This window comes from Physeter macrocephalus, chromosome 18 (assembly GCF_002837175.3).
Source record: "Physeter macrocephalus isolate SW-GA chromosome 18, ASM283717v5, whole genome shotgun sequence".
Taxonomy (NCBI): Eukaryota; Metazoa; Chordata; class Mammalia; order Artiodactyla; family Physeteridae; genus Physeter; species Physeter macrocephalus.
The window spans coordinates 35,500,521-35,520,449 of NC_041231.1; the positions used below are offsets into that span (position 1 = coordinate 35,500,521).

The 19,929-nt window shown below is 44.3% G+C and overlaps 1 protein-coding gene across 3 annotated transcripts in view; it reads left to right on the forward strand.

The window, feature by feature from the left end:
• FAM107A (family with sequence similarity 107 member A) overlaps window positions 1–19,929 on the forward strand; it is a 48,281-nt gene that overhangs the window by 21,785 nt on the left and 6,567 nt on the right. Inside the window, exon 1 of one of the 3 annotated variants that reach the window (XM_007118065.4) lies at window positions 6,938–7,030. The exons of the other annotated variants lie outside the window; for them this stretch is intronic. Within the exon in view, the coding sequence (XP_007118127.1) occupies window positions 7,009–7,030 (22 nt within the window). The 5' untranslated portion in view covers window positions 6,938–7,008. Of the gene's footprint in view, window positions 1–6,937; window positions 7,031–19,929 lie in introns of those variants that run through there. 3 annotated transcript variants of the gene reach the window in all.

Consider the following 19,929-nt stretch of genomic DNA (forward strand, 5'->3'; position numbering starts at 1 on the left):
TCTATTGTTTTCTTCATCTCTATTTCATTTATTTCTGCTCTGATGTTTATGATTTCTTTCCTTCTACTAACTTTGGGTTTTGTTTGTTATTCTTTCTTTAGTTGCTTTAGGTGTAAGGTTAGGTTGTTTGTTTGAGATTTTTCTTATTTCCTGAGGTAAGATTGTATTGATATAAACTTCCCTCTTAGAACTGATTTTGTTGCATCCCATAGGTTTTGGATCATCATGCTTTCATTTTCATTTGTCTCTAGGTATTTTTTGATTTCCTCTTTATTTCTTCAGTGATCCATTGGTTATTTAGTAGCATGTTGTTTTGCCTCTATGTGTTTGTGTTTTTTACAGTTTTTCTTCCTGTAATTGACGTCTAATCTCAAAGCATTGTGGTTGGAAAAGATGCTTGATATGAGTTCAATTTTCTTAAATTTACTGAGGCTTGCTTTGTGGCCCAGCATGTGATCAATCCTGGAGATCGTTCCATGAGCACTTGAGAAGAATGTGTATTCTTCTCCTTTAGGATGGAATGTTCTGTAAATATCAATTATGTCCATCTGGTCTAATGTGTCATTTAAGGCCTATGTGTCATTGATTGTCTGGATGATCTGTTCATTGATGTAAGTGGGTTGTTAAAGTCCCCCACTATTATTGTGTTACTGTCAACTTCTTTTATGGCTGTTAGCATTTGGCTTATATATTGAGGTGCTCCTGTGTTGGGTGCATATATGTTTACAATTGTTATATCTTCTTCTTGGAGTGATCCCTTTATTATTATGTAGTGTCCTTCCTTGTCTCATGTAACAGTCTTTATTTTAAAGTCTGTTTTGTCTGATATGAGTATTGCTACTCCAGCTCTCTTTTGATTTCCATTTGCATGGAATACCTTTTTCCATCCATGGATATATGTAGAGATCCATGCACACACACATGCACCCTCATACACACACACACACACACATACACGATTGTTTTAAGTTGCTGGTCTCCTAATTTCAAATGCATTTTCAATATCCTGCATTTGTATTCTCCTCTTCTCATAATTGCTGGTTTTGGTATATTTGTTTGTGGATGACTTCCTACCTTTAACGGATGTTTGCTATTAGCAGTGATCTTTACCATTCGTAATTTTCTTATTTCGTCTGTGGCCTTTTCTTTTCCACCTAGAGAAGTTCCTTTAGCATTTGTTGTAGAGCTGGTTTGGTGGTGCTGCATTCTCTTAGCTTTTGCTTGTCTGTAAAGCTTTTGATTTCTCCATCAAATCTGAATGAGAGCCTTGGTGGGTAGAGTATTCTTGGTTGTAGGTTCTTCCCTTTCATAACTTTAAATATATCATGTAACTTGCTTCTGGCCTGCAGAGTTTCTGCTGAAAACTCAGCTGATAACCTATGGGAATCCCCTTGTATGTTATTTGTTGCTTTTCCCTTGTTGCTCTTAGTATTTTTTCTTTGTCTTTAATTTTTGTGAGTTTGATTAATCTGTGACTTGGTGTGTTCCTCCTTGGGTTTATTCTGTATGGGACTCTCTGTGCTTCCTGTACTTGAGTGTTTCCTTTCCCATGTTAGGGGAGTATTCTGCTATAATCTCTTCAAATATTTTCTCAGGCCCTTTCTCTCTCTCTTCTCCTTCTTGGACCCTTATAGGAGAATGTTGGTGTGTTTAATATTGTCCCAGAGGTCTCTAAGACTGTCCTCATTTCTGTTCATTCTTTTTTGTCTATTCTTTTCTGCTGCAGTGATTTCCACCACCCTGTCTTCCAGCTCACTTATTCATTCTTCTGCCTCACTTATTCTGCTATTGATTCCTTCTAGTGTATTTTTCATTTCAGTTATTGTATTGTTCATCTATTTGTTTGCTCTTTAAATCTTCTAGCTCTTTGTTAAACATTTCTTGTGTCTTCTTGGTCTGTGCCTCCGGTCTTTTCCCAAGATCTTGGATCATCTTTACTGTTATTACTCTGAATTCTTTTTCAGGTAGATTGCCTATCTTCACTTCACTTAGTTGTTTTTCTAGGTTTTTATCTTGTTCCTTCACCTGGAACACATTTCTCTGCTGTCTCATTTTGTCAGACTTTCTGTGTTTGTGGTCTCCTTTCCACAGGCTGCAGGATCATAGTTCCTCTTGCTGCTGGTGTCTGGCCCCTGGTGTGTGAGTTTGGCACAGAGGCTTCCTGCAGGCTTCCTGGTGGGAGGGACTGGTGCCTGCCCACTGGTGGGTGGAGCTGGGTCTTGTCCCTCTTGTGGGCAGGACTGTGTCAAAGGGTATGTTTAGCAGTGCCTGTGAGCTCAGTACAACTTTAAGCAGCCTGTCTACTGATGGGTGGGGCTGTGTTACCCCCCTGCTGGTGGTTTGGCCTGAGGCATCCCAACACTGGAGCCTGCAGGCTGTTGGGTGAGGCCAGGTCTCAGTGCCAAAATGGCAACCTCTGGGAGAGTTCATGCTGATTAATATTCCCTTGGCCTCTGCCACCAGTGTCCTTGCCCCCAAAGTGAGCCACAGCCAACCCACGCCTCCCCAAGAGACACTCCAAGACCCACAGGTAGGTCTAGCCCAGGGGCCAATGAAGTCACCGCTTTGTGCTGGGTCCCAGTGCACATAAAATCTTGTGTGCGCCCTCCGAGAGTGAAGTCTCTGTTTTCCCCAGTCCTGTGGAGCTCCTGCACTCAAGTCCTGTTGGCCTTCAAAGCCAAATGCTCTGGGGGCTCCTCCTCCCAATGCCAGACCCTCAGGCTGGGGAGCCTGACATGGAGCTCAGAACTCTCACTCCTGTGGGTGAACCTCTGAAATATAATTATTTTTCAGTTTGTGGGTCGCCCACCTGATGGGCATGGGATTTCATTATATCACCAAAGTGCCCCTTCTACTGTCTTATTGTGGCTTCTTCTTTGTCCTTGGATGTAACATATCTGTTTTGGTAGGTTCCAGTCTTTTTTGTCAATGGTTGTTCAGCAGTTTTTTGTGATTTTGGTGTTTTCATGAGAGGAGGTAAGCTCAAGTTCTTCTACTCCACCATCTTGTCTGGAATCGAGGGGCTGCTTTTAGCTTGGATGCTTGCTGCCTCTTTCCTCAGTGTGTGCTGGCTGTTATCCCCTTGATAGGGGGTGTGTAGGTGCAGCAGCCCTATGCACACTCCCGGTACAGTGGAGGCGGTGATTGGCACCTGTGCGCAGGTCTCCCAGTGGTGTCGGTGGCCCGCATGCCCCTGGGACAGTAGGGGCAGCAGCTAGCACCCACTCCCATGTCTCCCAGCAGTAGCGATGGCCCACACACTCCTGAGACAGCAGGGGCAGTGGTTGATGCCTGTTTCCCACCCACGCACACTCCCCAGACGGCAAGGGCAGTGACTAGTGCCTGCTTCTGGGTCTCCTAGCAGTGGTGGTGGCCCACGCACTCCAGGACAGCAACTGGCACCTGCTCACTGCCCGTGAGCACTCCCTGCACAGTGAGGACAGTGACTAGCACCTGCTCCGGCTCTTCTAGTGGCCGTGGCAGCAGCCCATGCCCTCCCCGGACAGCAGGAGCAGTGACCAGAGCCCACTCGCAGGTCTCTTAGCAGTGGCCATGGCCATGCCCACCTCTGGAGCCCACCACACGGGTGGTAGCGGCTTGCACCCGCCTCCAGAGCTCAGGTAGGTGGTGTCCTGTTGCCTGAGAGAGTGTTCACAGGGAAAGAAGCTCCCATGGCAGTCCTGCCCCTGTTCTCACATGCCCTCCAACATGATGCCTTGCCTCTCTGGAGGGCCCAGGCTTCTTCCGAGTGCACCCTCAGTTTCCACACTCCAGCCTTTTCAGGCTGTCTCCATGCAGCCAACCCCAGTCCTCTCCCTGAGTCTCACCTCCAAAGCCCAAGCTTCAGCACCCAAACCCTGCCCACACCGGTAGACAAGTGTCTCAGGCTGCGGGGTGCAGGGCGGTGATACTGACCATCTGTGCAGGTCACTCTCCATCTTGCCTTACACAAACAGGTTGCTGTGCTCTCCTCCGAGGCTCCCCCTCCATCCAGGTTGATCTCCCTGCTGGTGAGGGGACTTCCCAGGGTGCGGGAACCTTTCCTCCTTCACAGCTCCCTCCCTGGGGCACAGATCCCATCCTGATTCCTTTCTCTTTTTTTCTTTCTTTTTTCTTTTGTCCTACCTGGTTACATAGAGGTTTTCTTGCCCTTTCGGAAGGCAGAGATCTTCTGCCAGCATTCAGTAGATGTTCTGTGCGAATCATTTCACTTGTAGATGTATTTTTGATGTATCTGTGGGAATACATGAGCTCCACGTCCTACTCCTCCGCCATCTTGATTCTGCTTTTCTTTCTTTTGCCTCAGGAGGCTAATCTAAGAAAATATTGCTACAATTTATGTCAGAACATTTTGTCTATGTTTTTTTCTGTGAGTTTTTCAGTGTTTTATGGTGTCATGTCTTGTGTTTAAGTCTTTAAGCTTGAGTTTATTTTTGTGCATGGTGCAAGGGAGTGTTCTAACTTCATTGCTTTACATGCAGCTGTCCAGCTATCCCAACACCCCTTGCTGAAGAAACTGTCATCTCCCCATTGTATATTCTTGCCTCTTCTTTTGAAGATTAATTGTCCATAGGTGTGTGGGTTTATTGCTGGGCTCTCTATTCTGTTCCATTGATCCATATGTCTGTTTTTGTGCCAATACCATGCTGTTTTGATTACTGTAGCTTTGTAGTATTGGGAGAGTTATGCCTCCAGCTTTGTTCTTTTTCCTCAGGAGTGCTCTGGCAATTCTGGGTCTTTTGCTGTTCCATATAAATTTTAGGATTATTTGTTCTTGTTCTGTGAAAAATATCATGGGTAATTTGATATGGATCACATCAAATCTGTAGACTGCTGGACTTCCCTGGTGGTCCAGTGGTTAAGACTCTGCACTTCCACTGCAGGGGGCATGGGGTCAATCCCTGGTTAGGGAACTAAGATCCCTCATGTCATGCAGTGCAGCTAAAAAATAGAAAAAAAAAATCTGTAGATCGCTTTGGGTAGTATGGCCATTTTAACAATATTAATTCTACTAATCCAAGAGCATGGGATATATTTCCATTTCTTTGAATCATCTTGATTCCCTTTATCAATGTTTTATAGTTCTAAGCCTATAAGTCTTTCACCTCCTTGGTTAGGTTTGTTCCCAGGTCTCTTTTTTTTTTTTAATGTGATTTTAAATTAGATTTTTTTAATCTTTCCCTTTCTGATATTTCATTGTTAGTGTAAAGAAATTCAACAGGTTTCTGTATGTTAATCTTGTATCCTGTTACCTTGATGAATTCATTTATCAGTTCTAATAGTTTTTGTGTGGAGTATTTAGGGTTTTCTATATAGAGTATCATGTCATCTGCATATAATGACAATTTTATCTCTTCCCTTCTGATTTGAATACATTTTATTTCTTTTTCTCATCAGAGTGTCATGGCTAGAACTTCCAATACCGTGTTGAATAGAAGTGGTGAGAGTGGGCATCCTTCTCTTGTTCCAGAATTTAATGGGAAAGCTTTCAGCTTTTCACTGTTGAGTATTATATTGGCTGTGGGTTTGTCATAAATAGCTTTTATTATTGAGATATGTTCCCTCTATACCCACTTCGGCAAGAGTTTTTACCATGAATGGATGTTCAATTTTATCAAATGCTTTTTCTGCATCTATTGAAATGATCATATGGTTTTTGTCTTTTGTTGATATGGTGTACTACACTGATTGATTTGTGTATGTTGAACCGTCCTTGTGACCCTGGAATGAATCCAGCTTGATAATGGTGTATGGTCCTTTTTATGTGTTGTTGAATTCAGTTTGCTAATATATTTATAGAAGCAAAATTGCATTTTTAACACCTGCATTCATACTTGATGTATGTCCTGGGCCTAATCACTTCCCAGCCAACCAAGGCTCTTCACGAGACAGTAAAGGTGGGAAGAGGGCCAAGTTTAACGGGTAGATGCCAGCTTCCTTGCTAGAGGATTAAGAATGACAGCAAAAGCCAGAAGACACTTCCACATTTTCAGGTGAACGCTGATTCTGAAATTAGGAGAATGCCTCTGTTATATGTAAGCACCCATGTTGGCCTTCAGCATCTACACACGTTCTTTACTTTCAGACTCACACATTGACTCACTGAGCCAAGATCTATGGAACGCAGATTCTGCCAGGCACAGTGCTGCATGGTGGGGCCCTGCCCTCTGATCACATTGAGTCCAGCTCTCTCTGTAGGAAGAGTCCTACTTGCTGAGCATTGACTATATGCTTTCATTAATGTCATATCATCTGTGTTTTCTCTCAATCACCCTTTTCTCCACATTTGACAAACACAGAAACCAAGGCTCAGGGGTGTTAACTGGCTGCCAAAGGGGCTGGTGCCCAAGCCGAGCAGGGAATTACACAAGGACCAGCCTGGCCCAGAGCCGGTCAGCTTCTACTGCCCTGCTCTCTCCTGTACAACGTCCTGTTGGCTCCTGTCTGATGTTCAGATGAAGTTCAGGGTAACGTGTAAATAACATGGATGGAGTTTCTGGCCCATAAGTGGATGACCTGGAACTGACCCAACATAGTTTCCCCTCCTTTTGCACTGAGAGCCATTTTCTCCTGAAGAGTTGAACACTGCAGCAGGAAGCTTGGCTCCCTCTCCATGAGGGAAATACCAGAATGCATTCTTGCTGACTCTCCCATTAGAAACAAGGGAAATGCCTCCACATGAGCTAGGTCGCTCAGAACAAAGCTTGGCGTGTTCTTATTCCTCAACAGTCTGACAAAATCGGTATTTATTTGTGCCTTCCCGGCATGTGGCCTGGACACGGTGTTCCACATCAGGGAAGTAGCCAAGTACCAAGTGCAATACCCGTTACTATAGTAACAGTTCCTTTTTATTGATACCAGAATAAATAGGAATGTGGAGCTGCCTCCCTTGGTGGCACGTTTCATCCCCAGGGCTTTAGGAACCGCCCTTGGAGGCAGCCCTCCTTGCTAGTCTGCAACTCTGGTGGAGTGAGGACCCAGCAACACTGCGCCCGAGTTCCCTTCCCAATGGCACAGGCACAGCTGAGAAGTAAGACGGTTTCTTTTCTTTTTCACCTGCTGCTGAGCTGGGTGCAGGGCGGGGAGGGGGTGTGGGGAACGGAGGGCAGCCTCGGAGCACCAGGTGGGCTGTCAGGGGAGCGGAGCTCTTTGAGCCCAGGTAGCTGTGCTATGTCCTCTCTCTGCAAAATGACTTGGTGGTGCCCCCTGGCACCCTGGGTTTGGGAAAAGGATAGGAGATGAAGTGCAGGGAGTGCCCAGATTCAGCCCACCATTCTGGTTGATCTCTTTCTTCTAAATGCTCAGATGACTCTGAATTCATGCATGATGTGACCTCACCTAAGTCCATTTTCACACAGTATAGCAGTTGTAATTCTCTTAAGAACTGATAGATAAAATGCCAGAGTGTTGTGGGTGGCACAGTGGAGAGAACACTGGTCAGACAGCTTGGCTCAGACTCTAGAGCCTTCATTTGCTGGCTGTGGGATCTGGAAAAATTAGATGACCCCTTGGAACCTCAGCTTCTTCATCTGTAAAAAGGGGTCTCAAGAGTACCCATCTCCTCAGTCTGTTGTAAGGATTTCATGAGATATGGCTGCAATGCTGAGCACAGTACATGGCACATGGTGAGTGCACGGCAACGTGTTACCTGCTTGCCTTTCTGGTGGATTTGGCTTTAGCACTTTGCAGTATGAGGCAAGGCTGGTATTGGGCCAAAAATCAGAGGTTATAGGATTGGGTGTGTCACTTTTTTTAACTGCTACCAAACCCAGTGGTTTCCCAGTTGTGAGCCAGCCCCAGTACCTGTGTCTCTGGTCAGCTTGGATCCTGAGTGGCTCTTAGCTCTGTTGGTGCTAAGTCCTGCCGGGATCTCCCCCTGGAGGCATTTGCCAAGTGGAGTGGCTGGCATCATGCCACTGGTGGGCCAGCACGAACATCTGATCTGCTGACACCGTTCCCTGGCTAGCTGCACAAAACTCCCCACCAGCCTCGCTAGCGACCTTCCATGTCCAGCCCGGGACTCTGCTATGGAATTGACTTGAAAATGCCCACCCAGACCTTCTCACAAACTAGCAGGTCACAGTGGACCCAAGGCAACATGTTCAGGAAGTTTGTCTCGAGTCAGTTTCTCATGGTGTGGGGAGGCTGCATCCCAGTGAACAAGCAGCTCTGACAGGGGCTTGTAGGCATTGGCCACAGGCAGCTGGAGATGTGGAGGAGGTTCCCAGATACCCTGTTCTTTGGTTGCTGGCCAGTGAAATACGAATGGGTACTTTCCCCACTGGGAGGAAAAAAGCAAGAAGGGTTAGGAAATCCTGTGGCCACGCTTGTCACTTTTACTGAATGCCTCTTTTCCTTCGTCAGCAGTTATTTTAAAAGGATCTCTTCTCCTCTGCCCCTCCACCCCATGAAATGTTGAACCAAGATCCCTGGTTGTGTTCTAAACACAGCAGCTTGAATAGTAATAAGGAACAAGGGCAGGAGGAGGGAGGGCAGAGGAGTGAAGACTTTGACCAACACCCTCGGGAGGAAACACCATCAGCTCGTCCCCTCCTAACAAAAACCAGCCATGGGCAGACAGGCCTGTGGATTCTGGCTTAAACCCAAAGCAGCTGGGGCCCGGCTGGGGCTCCCCAGTGAGAGGGCGAGGAGTAGTACTCCAGTTACCGCCCTCCATTTTCTCATCTATATATAGGGCTCACACTGCCTCTTTATTGGGGTTTCTCAAGTGTCCAGAGAGAGAAAAGGGATGTAAGCCTGCTTTGTTGACTGAAAGATGCATTGCACCTAGAAGACCGTGGAGTGGTAGAAAGAGCACTGAATCTGGGGTCTAAAGGTTCTGGCTTTGCCATTTATTTTGTGTATCTTTGGACAAGTATCTTGGCCTCTCTGAGCCTCAGTTTTCTCATTTAGGAAATGGGACTAATAGTCCCACTGGCTGCCTCCTGGGGTGATTGTGAGATCCAGATGTAGGTGAGTGAGCCTTCATCAAATGTCAAGCGCTCAACACAGGTCCCCTCAGGACAGGAGGAGTATCACTGCCAGGCACTGGGCTAACCATATCATGCACATTATATCATTTCACCCTCCATACAGCCCCGTGAATAGATTCTACCATTATTCCCACCGTAAAGGGGCTCAGAGAGGTTAAGCTATTTGCCCAACGTCACGTAGCTAGGAAGGGGGTACCATGATGATTCAAACACAGTCTGGCGCCTCCAGAACATCTGCCTAAACCACTTTGCTTTACTGCCTCATGTGTCATTTGTTATAATTGATGTCATCAAAGACAAAACCAGAACCACCAGGGCAGGGGAAAGGCAGATGAAGGGGACTTTAAGCCTTAGCTTAGGGTCCTCTAGCCATCCTCAGGATGAACTGGGACCTGGGTCTCCATCAGCACCACTTCCCTTCTATCTCTCCTTATTGCTCTCCTGTGGCCAGTGGGGCGCCAGTGTTTGGTTTCAAAGTTGCCACCCTAGCATTAGCCACATCAGCCCCAGTGGCCTGATGAACTCACCCTGGGAGAAATTAGTGATCCTAGCTGAGCCTTGTCTGGCACTGGGCTGACATGTGTGGAACCTCTGGGGAGGAGCTGTAGGACCTCCAGGGTCATCAGCAGAGCCAGGGAAGAACCAAGCAGGACAGCAGAGCCAGGGAAGAACCAAGCAGGAAGCTCCCAATCTCTCCTCTGAGCTATTATTACCCAGCCTCCTCTAAAGATGAGGTCAGTCCCACAGTCTGCATATGAAGTGAGAATTATTTGCCCATCTCGTAGTCATGCAAGACACTCAATTCACCTGTCACCTACTGGCTGCCTCTACCCCATGCACATCACTTTAGCTTGTCCAATCTTCACAGCACCTTGATTTTACAGAAGAGAAGGGTCCAGGAAGTTAAATACCCATCCAAGGTCACAAAGCTGCTAAGCACTGTGACCTTAATCAGACCCGCCACAACAGCCAGGCCAACCAGTCAGCTGAAATTACTCAGGCCAAAGCAAAAAAGCTTGATTTTTTTTTTTTTTTCTTTAACTCTATGCTTTACAAAGTTGGTTTACTACTGGAATCACTTGGGGAGCTTTTTATTTTATTTTTATGTTATATTGGAGCATACTTGATTTACAATGTTGTGTTAGTTTCAGGTGTACAGCAAAGTGATTCAGTTATACATATGCATATATCCATTCTCCTTCGAATTCTTTTCTCATTTAGGTTATTACAGAATATTGAGCAGAGTTCACTGTGCTATACATTAGGTCCTTATTAGTTATCTATTTTGAATGTACTAGTGTGCATATGTCAGTCCCAAACTCCCAATTTATCCCTCCCCTGCCCTTTCCCCTTCAGGTAACCATAAGTTTGTTTTCTAAGTCTGTGAATCTGTTTCTGTTTTGTAAACAAGTTCATTTGTACCATTATTTTTTTAAGATTCCACATATCATATGATATTTGTCTTTCTCTGTCTGACTTACTTTGCTTAGGATGATAATCTCCAGGTCCATCCATGTTGCTGCAAATGGCACTATTTCATTCTTTTATGGTTCAGTAATATTCCATTGTATATATTTACCACATCTTCTTTGTCCATTCCTCTGTTAATGGACATTTAGGTTGCTTCCATGTCTTGGCTACTGTAAATAGTGCTGCTATGAACACTGGGGTGCATGTGTCTTTCTGGATTATGGTTTCCACCAGATATATGCCCAGAAGTGGGATTGCTGGATCATATGGTATTTCTATTTTTAGTTTTTTGCAGAACCTCCATACTGTTTCCCATAGTGGCTGCACCAATTTACATTCCCACCCACAGTGTAGGAGGGTTCCCTTTTCTCCACACCCTCTCCAGCATTTATTGTTTGTAGACTTTTTGATGATGGCCATTCTGACCAGTGTGAGGGGACACCTCATGGTAGTTTTGATTTGCATTTCTCGAATAATTAGTGATGTTGAGTATCTTTTCACATGCCTCTTGGCAATCTGTATGTTTTCTTGGGAGAAATGTCTATTTATGTCTTCTGCCCATTTTTTGATTGGCTTGTTTGTTTTTTTGATACTGAGCTGCATAGGCTGTTTGTAAATTCTGGAGATTAATCCCTTGTCAGCTGCATCGTTTGCAAATGTTTTCTCCCATTCTGTGGGTTGTCTTTTCATTTTGTTTATGGTTTGCTTTGTTGTGCAAAAGCTTTTAACTTGAATTAGGTCCCATTTGTTTATTTTTGTTTTATTGTCATTACTCTAAAAGACGGATTGAAAAAGATATTGCTATGATTTATGTCAAAGAGTGTTCTGCCTATGTTTTCCTGTAAGAGTTATAATATCTGGTCTTACCTTTAGGTCTTTAATGCATTTTGAGTTTATTTTTGTGTATGGTATTAGGGAGTATTCTAATTTCATTCTTTTACATGTAGCTGTCCAGTTTTCCCAGCACTATTTATTAATGTCTTTTCACCATTGTAAATTCTTGCCTCCTTTGTTGTAGATTAGTTGACCATATGTGTGTGGGTTTATTTCTGGGCTTTCTATCTTGTTCCATTGATCTATATTTCTGTTTTTGTGCCAGTACCATGCTGTTTTAATTATTGTAGGCTTGTAGTATAGTCTGATCATGGAGTCTGATTCCTCCAGCTTGACTTTTCTTTCTCAGGATTTCTTAGCCTGTTTGGGGTCTTTTGTGTTTCGATATAAATTTTAGAACTTTTTCCAGTTCTCTGAAAAATGCTATTGGTAATTTGATAGGGATTGCACTGAATCTGTAGATTGCCATGGGTGGGAATGTTAATTTCTTTCTGATCTTTTGTTGTTAGTGTACAGATGCCAGAGATTTCTGTGCATTAATTTTGTATCCTGAAACTTTACTGAATTCATTGATGACCTCTAGTAGTTTTCTGGTAGCATCTTTAGGACTTTCTATGTACAGTCTCATGTCATCTTGCAAACAGTTTTACTTCTTCCTTTCCAATTTGGATTCCTTTTATTTCTTTTTCTTCTCTGATTGCCACAGCTAGGACTTGCAAAACTATGTTAACTGAAAGTGGTGAGAGTGGACGTCCTTGTCTTGCTCCTGATCTTAGAGGAAATGCTTTCAGTTTTTCACCATTGAGAATGATGCTTGCTGTGGGTTTGTCGTATATGGTGTTTATTATGTTGAGGGAGGTTCCCTCTATGCCCACTTTCTAGAGAGTTTTTTTTTTATCATAAGTGGGTGTGGAATTTTATCAAAAGCTTTTTCTGCATCTATTGAGATGATCATATGGTTTTTATTCTTCAGTTTGTTAATGTTGGTGTATCACACTGATTAATTTGCAGATACTGAAGAACACTTGCCTCCCTGGGATAAGTCCCACTTGATCATGGTGTATGATCCTTTTAATGTGTTGTTGGATTCAGTTTGCTCGTATTTTGTTGAGGATTTTTATGTCTATGTTCCTCAGTGATATTGGCCTGTAATTTTCTTTTTTTGTGATATCTCTGGTTTTGGCATCAGGGTGATGGTGGCCTTGTAGAATGAGCTTGGGAGTGTTCCTTCCTCTGCATTTTTTGGGAAGAGTTTCAGAAGGATAGGTGTTAGCTCTTCTCTAAATGTTTGATAGAATTTACCTGTGAAGCCATCTGGTCCTAGACTTTTGTTTGTTGGAAGACTCTTAATCACAGTTTCAATTTCAGTACTTGTGATTGGTCTATTCATATTTTCTATTTCTTCCTGGTTCAGTCTTGGAAGGTTGTACCTTTCTAAGAATTTGTCCATTTCTTCTAAGTTGTCCATTTTATTGGCATATAGTTGCTTGTAGTAGTCCCTTATGATCCTTTGTATTTCTGTGGTGTCAGTTGTAACTTCTCCTTATTGATTTCTAATTTTATTGATTTGAGTCTTCTCCCTTTTCTTCTTGATGAGTCTGGCTAAAGGTTTGCAAATTTTGTTAATCTTCTCAAAGAACCAGCTTTTAGTTTCATTGATGTTTTCTATTGTTTTCTTCATCTCTATTTCATTCATTTCTGCTCTGATGTTTATGATTTCTTTCCTTCTACTAACTTTGGGTTTTGTTTGTTCTTCTTTCTGTAGTTGCTTTAGATGTAAGGTTAGGTTGTTTGAGATGTTTCTTAAGGTAGGATTGTATTTCTATAAACTTCCCTCTTAGAACTGCTTTTGCTGCGTCCCATAGGTTTTGGATCATTGTGTTTTCACTGTCATTTGTCTCTAAGTATTTTTTAATTTCGTCTTTAATTTCTTCAGTGATCAATTGATTATTTAGTAACATATTGTTTAGTCTCCATGTGTTTGTTTTTTACAGTTTTTTTCCCTGTAATTGATTTCTAATACAATAATTAGATTTCTAATTTATTAGAATGATTTCTAATTTATTAGAATTATTTCTAATTTCATAGTATTGCAGTTGGAAAACATGCTTGATATAATTTCATTTTCTTAAGATACCGAGGATTAATCTGTGATCCAAGATGTGATCTATCCTGGAGAATGTTCCGTGTGCACTTGAGAAGAAAGTGTATTCTGCTGCTTTCAGATGGAAAGCCCTATATATGTCAATTAAGTCTATCTGACCTAATGTGTCATTTAAGGCCTGTGTGTCCTTATTAATTTTCTGTCTGGATGATACATCCATTCGTTTAAGTGGGGGTGTTAAAGCCCCCTGCTATTATTGTATTACTGTTGATGTCCCCATTTATGGCTGTTAGCATTTGCCTTATATATTGAGGTGCTCCTAAATTGGGTGCATATATATTTACAATTGTTATATCTTCTTCTTGGAGTGATCCCTTGATCATTATGTAGTGTCCTTCCTTCTCTCCTGTAACACTCTTTATTTTAAAGTCTATTTTTTCTGATATGAGTATTGCTACTCCAGCTTTCTTTTGATTTCCATTTGCATGGAATATCTTTTTCCATCCCCTCACTTTCATTCTGTATGTGTCCCTAGATCTGAAGTGGTTGTTTTTGTAGGTCTTTTTTCTTCCCTTCTTTTGTTCTCTTGTGGTTTGATGACCATCTTTAGTGTTGTGTTTGGGTTGCTTTTTCTTTTTTGTGTGTGTATCTATTATAGTTTTTTGGTTTGTCTTTCCCATGAGGTTTTGATAAAGCAGTCTCTCTCTCTCTCTCCCTCTCTCTCTCTCTCTCTCTCTCTCTCTCTCTATATATATATATATATATATATATATGTATACACACACACACACACACAAAGAAGATTGTTTTAAGTTGCTGGTCTCTTAATTTCTAACGTAATTCCCATTTCCTGCATTTGTACTCTCTTCTCACAGTTACTGGTTTTGATATCATACTTGTATATAGATGATTTCCTGCTTTTACTGTATTTTTGCCTTTACCATTGAGCTTTCCCATCTGTGATTTTCTTTTTTTAGTGTGGCCTCTCTCTACCCTACCCCCAGAGAAGTTCCTTTAGCATTTGTTGTAATGCTGGTTTGGTGGTGCTGAACTTTCTTAACTTGTCTGTAAAGCTTTTGATTTCTCCATCAAATCTGAATGAGAGCCTTGCTGGGTAGAGTTTTCTTGGTTGTGGACTCTTCCCTCTCATCACTTTAAATACATCCTGCCACTCCCTTCTGGCCTGCAGAGTGTATCAGTATCAACTGATAACGTTATGGGAATTCCTTTGTGTGGCATTTGTTGCTTTTCCCTTGTTGCTTTTAATATTTTTTCTCTGTATTTATTTTTTGTTGGTTTGATTAATATGTGTCTTGGCATGTTCCTCCTTGGGTTTATCCTGTGTGGGAACTCTATGCCCTTCCTAGACTTGGGTGACTATTTCGTTTTCCATGTTAGAGAAGTTTTTGACTATAATCTCTTCAAATATTTCCTCAGGCCCTTTCTCTTTTTCTTCTTCTTCTGGGACCCCTATAATTTGAATGTTGTTGCATTTAATGTTGTCCCAGAGGCCTCTGAGACTTTCCTCATTTCTTTTCATTCTTTTTTCTTTATTCTGTTCTGTGGCAGTGATTTCCTCCATTCTGTCTTCCAGCTCATTTATCTGGTGTTCTGCCTCAGTTATTCTGCTATTGATTCCTTCTAGTGTATTTTTCATTTCATTTATTGTGTTGTTCATCATTGATTGTTTGTTCTTTAGTTCTTCTAGGTCTTTTTTAAATATTTCTTGTATCTTCTTGATCTGTGCCTCCATTCTTTTTCCAAGATCTTGGATCATCTTTACTGTCATTACTCTGAATTCTTTTTCAGGCAGATTGCCTATCTCCTCTTCATTTTGTTCTTATAGGTTTTTATCTTGCACCTTCATCTGCAACATATTTCTTTATCGTCTCATTTTGTCTAACTTACTGCGTTTGTGGTCTCCTTTTCGCAGGCTGCAGGATCACAGTTCCTCTTGCTTCTGGTGTCTGCCCCCTGGCGGGTGAGGTTGGTCCTGAGGCTTGTGCCATTATCCCCTTGATAGGGGGTTTGACTGGTGTTCTGGTGACCAGAGCCTGTCCTGGCTATTGCGTGAGGCCTCCCCTTTGCTCTGTGGTTGTCACTGCCCTGTCAGGGGCAGAGTCCGCTCCCTAGTTGTTGGAGTAGAGGCTCCTAAATCTGTTTCTTAGCTGTGTCTCTGATCTGCGGTGTGAGGTGAGTGGGATTGGAGAACTCCCACTAGGAGAGAAGCCACTGTGTAGTCCTCTGGAGCTGTGAACGTGCTCTGTTGTGTCCCCTTTCGCCTGTTGTGCGGGCTCACAAAGTACACTGTTGCTGGCACTGCTCTCGGTCCCACCTTAACTGCGGGTATGCCAGCAATTGGCCTTGTTGACTCTCAGGCGTTGTTTTCACCAGGCCACTGGTGCAGGTCCACTGAGGTCAGGTCCCAGGACTGCAGTAGTCATGCACCTGGACCCGCGGTGGGAGCTGTGGACGCAGCTCAGACTCTGGTCTGGCCCAGACCCCAAGTGTACGTGCCCACAGAGCCCACAGCTGCTAAAGCCAGACCCATCCCAGCTGCAGGAGCACTTGCTGTCCTTTCTGATATTTCGCAGGTGCTGAATTTAGGAAGCCGTCAGTGGACGTGTATCTGCGTGGTTCACACAGCCACGAGGAGAGATTTCAGCTCTTCTTCCTTAGTCACAGGGCCCCTGGCCCCTTAGTCACACAGCACTCGGCTGTGGTTTCAGCCCCACCTCTGCATGTGTTCCCCCACCAGAGTCTGCTCCAGAGCGTGCCGGAGCACACGAGCCCATCAGGCAGGAAGCAGCTGAGGCAGCGCTCAGGGAAAGCAGGCCGCCCAGGGCAGGAGCTCCTCGGTCCTATCCCCTCAGGCTGTCTTCTCATGGCCGACAGCAGTCCCCTTCCCCAGGTCTGCTCTCCAAACCCCACATTCCAGCCCCCAGCCCCCGTGCGCACCCATCTCAGGCTGGGGCATGCAGGGCTGTGGCACGGACCATCTGTGTAGGTCTCTCTCTGTCCTGACTGCCACAGACTGGTTGCTGGGCTCTCCTCCGAGCCCCCAAGGCTCCCCTTCTGCCCCAGCTAATCTCCCCACTGGTGAGGGGTCTTCCCCAGATGCAGCAACCTCTCCTCACCTTCAGCTCCCCACCAGGGGCACAGGTCCCATCCTGCTTCCTCTCCTCTTCCTTTTCCCTCCTTCTTCCATTTGTCCTACCCGGTTATGTGGGGATCTTTCTTATCCTTTTAGGTGTCTGGGGCGTCCTCTGCTAGTGTTCAGCAGGTGCTCTGTGAGACTTGTTCCATTTGTAGATGTATTCTTGATGTGTCTGTGGGGAGAGATGAACTCCATGTCCTCCTCCTCCTCTGCCGTCTTGGAAAGTCCTCTCCCATGATGTGATGCGATATCTGGCAGCTCCAAATCTCTGGGTCTCCCTCACCACCCAGGATGCTGGTACAGTCACCCAGCATTCTTTTGTTGACGGTTGTTCAGCAGTTACTTGTGACTTTGGTGTTGGTGTTGCCATGAGAGGAGGTGAGCTCATGTCCTTCTACTCTGTCATCTTGTCTCCACCCCCTTGGGGAGTTTTTTAAAATCCCAAAGCCCAGGCTGTCTCCCAGGCCAATTAAATCAGAATCCCAGGGTAGGACTCAGACATTGTTATTTTTTAAACTCCCTCTGATGATGTCAGTATGCAGCCGGGGTTAAAATCCACTGATTTAACTAGTACAGTTTTTAAGGAGAATGCTCAATCCAAGACTAGAAGTTGGATATTTTAATAGTGCTTATTAATAACGGCTAACGAGGTGGCCCCACTCATAGTTTCATCTATAGGAGTGAGGCCCTGGAGTTGTTCAGTGCACAACCTGCCTCGCTGTATGTGGCAGCTCTAGTAGCCAGCACTTATTGAGTCCTCGACTCAGTGCTAGGCACTTACTTGCCAAGCACCATGCAAGTATCACCTCCTTCGTTTTGTAACAACCTCATGAAGAAGCGTGCTGATCAAGAGCAGCTGTCACACCTACTCAACGCTGCTATTCTAGAGGAAGCAGCTGCACACAATAAGTAATGAGTGGGTATGGCTTTGTTCCAAAGGGGATGGATTTGTCCCAAAGACTATAGTTTTTGGACTCCTGCTGCAGAGGATAGGTACACTTGGCCATGGCTAGGAACGGGCTGAGCCAACATTCAATCCAGGTTCTAATGGCTCCAACATTATTCTGCCTTTTTTTGACAACCAGTGAAGGACATTCATTAGCTACTCAACTTTCTCCTCTTCCCTGCCAGCTCTTCCTTGGGGCATTCACCTTTTTCTTTTCAGAGATGACCTTACGCTCACCTTACCTCACGTCTTTGCCCCATCACGGCCACCTCCCCAAAAGTCTCAGATCGCTGAGGACACCCCAGCAGCCTGAGAGACCTGGCCAGAGCAGCCCTGAGAATGGACCCCTCCTCTGCTCAGGGGGCCCAGCTGACCCCCAGGAGAGCCTGATTTTCCTGGCCTAGATCCTGTGCTTTGTTGAGCAGCCTCTTTTATTCCAACACCTATGTGAGGCTCTTCTACATGGAGGCCTCTTTTAATTAAATTAAAGGCAGGAAGGTTGGCTCAGCAGCTGTCTAAACCCTGGGGGCCACACACACACGTCCCTGGATCTCACACGTGTTTGCTGGAGTTTAGAACACTAACTGGCAAGGGCAGCAGTTTTCCCAACTTGCAGCTCTGAGCTGAAGAACCAGCCACATCCTTCAGCATTCCTGCCTCAATGACCACACCACCCTGGTCTCAGCAAAACATCATCTGCTACACCTCACCACTTTTTTTTTTTTAATATGCCTAGAGCAGATCCTTGAACCAGAGCTGGTCATTGATTGGACCTGGGGTGCAGGACTGGCTACATAATTTGCAGGGCCCAGTGCAAAATGAAACCGCAGGACCCCCTTGTAAGCACAATCCTGTGTGGTCCCTGCTGGGCTGAGGACTGGCCCCGGGGCGGCCAACTCATTGGCTCGTGGATGACCTTTGAAGTGAAGGTCCTCAGCCTGGCCAATCAGATGTTTTTCCTCTGGAATTTAATGGGAAAGACAAAGGCTGCCCATTGGAAGTAAAAGAAACCAAAGTCCTATCAAAAATTCCCAAAACCTGCTCACAGTTTTTCCCCCACACAGCAGTGAGATGACCTTCTTAAAATCAAATCAGAGGCCATCTTTCCCCACCTTGAAACCACCCGTCCACCCTCACTCCATGCTCTCCCGCTGTCACTCCCTCACGCCACTGCAGACACACTATGCCTTTTTGTTTCCTGCACAGACTAAGCTTGTTCAAGGTACATGAGTCACACATGCTGTTCCCTATGCCCCACACAGGCTCCCTCTTCTTTCTCAACCGTCAGATCTTAAAGGTCACCTCCCAGAGAGGCCCTCTTGCTGCACCTGGCTGAAGGAGGGTCCTCCTGTTAGTCTCTATCCTAGCGCCGCCCGCCCCCCCCACCCCAATTCCCTGAGCGGGCTCCTCGCGATTTGCAATCATTTATTTTTGTTGGTTTGTGTACATGTTTGCTGTCTGCCTCCCTAGCAGGATGTCAGCTCTGTGGGAGTGGGAGCCTTGCCTGTTTAGTTCATCTCTGTCTACCACCATCCCTGGCAGATTATAGAAACTCTAACATATGGTAGGATGAATGAGTAATTGTATGATTGTGTACTTTCTCAATGGCCACTCCTGTTAGGCAGGAGCTCTTGGTTTTGTGGACCTGTTTTGCATCCGGCCACACTTGAATTTTCTCATTAGTTCCAAAAGCTTTTCTGTTAATCCATTTGGGAATTCTGGGTACATATAGTGATATCTTATGCAAATATTAATTCTGCCCTCTCCTAAAGTTATATAATTTCTGTTTCCTGCCTCATTGCTTTGGCAACATACAGTTAGTTGTTTTAAAGATGGTGTGACTGATGAAAATTATGAAGGTTTGGGGCACACAGGAATTAAGGGCAGGACGACTAGCCAAGGAGCTGAAGCAGTTAGTGTGGTGTGATAATGGCCTGGGTAAGATGAGAGCTGAGCACATAGGAAGAAAAGAGTGTAGCTAAGAATTACTCAGATAAAGGATTGGTGAGACTTGGTAATGGGAAAAGACAGTGGAAGGGGGAAAAATTCCCCAAACTCCAATCTGAATCAAGATATTCTAACGCACTGGCTCCCAGACAACTTAATCTCAGACTAAGAAAATATCCACATTTTTAAAGGAGGAGGGAGTTGATATAGCCAACTGTTTGTTTTGTCAAGTGCCCATTTTTAACTAACTACTAAACCCTACCACAATCATTTTTTAAGGACCAAAAAATTAAGAAAGATATAACCGGAAAAACAAATAGCCTTATGAAGAAAGAAGAGAAAATTAATTAGAATTCTCATTTTAGAAGTAGTTTTGCGATTGGGAATTCAAGAAAGAAAATTAGCAACCATGTCTCTAGGCTCTGACACTTAATTATTATAGGATATTTTGGATGTAGCAAGATTAACACTTTTCTCA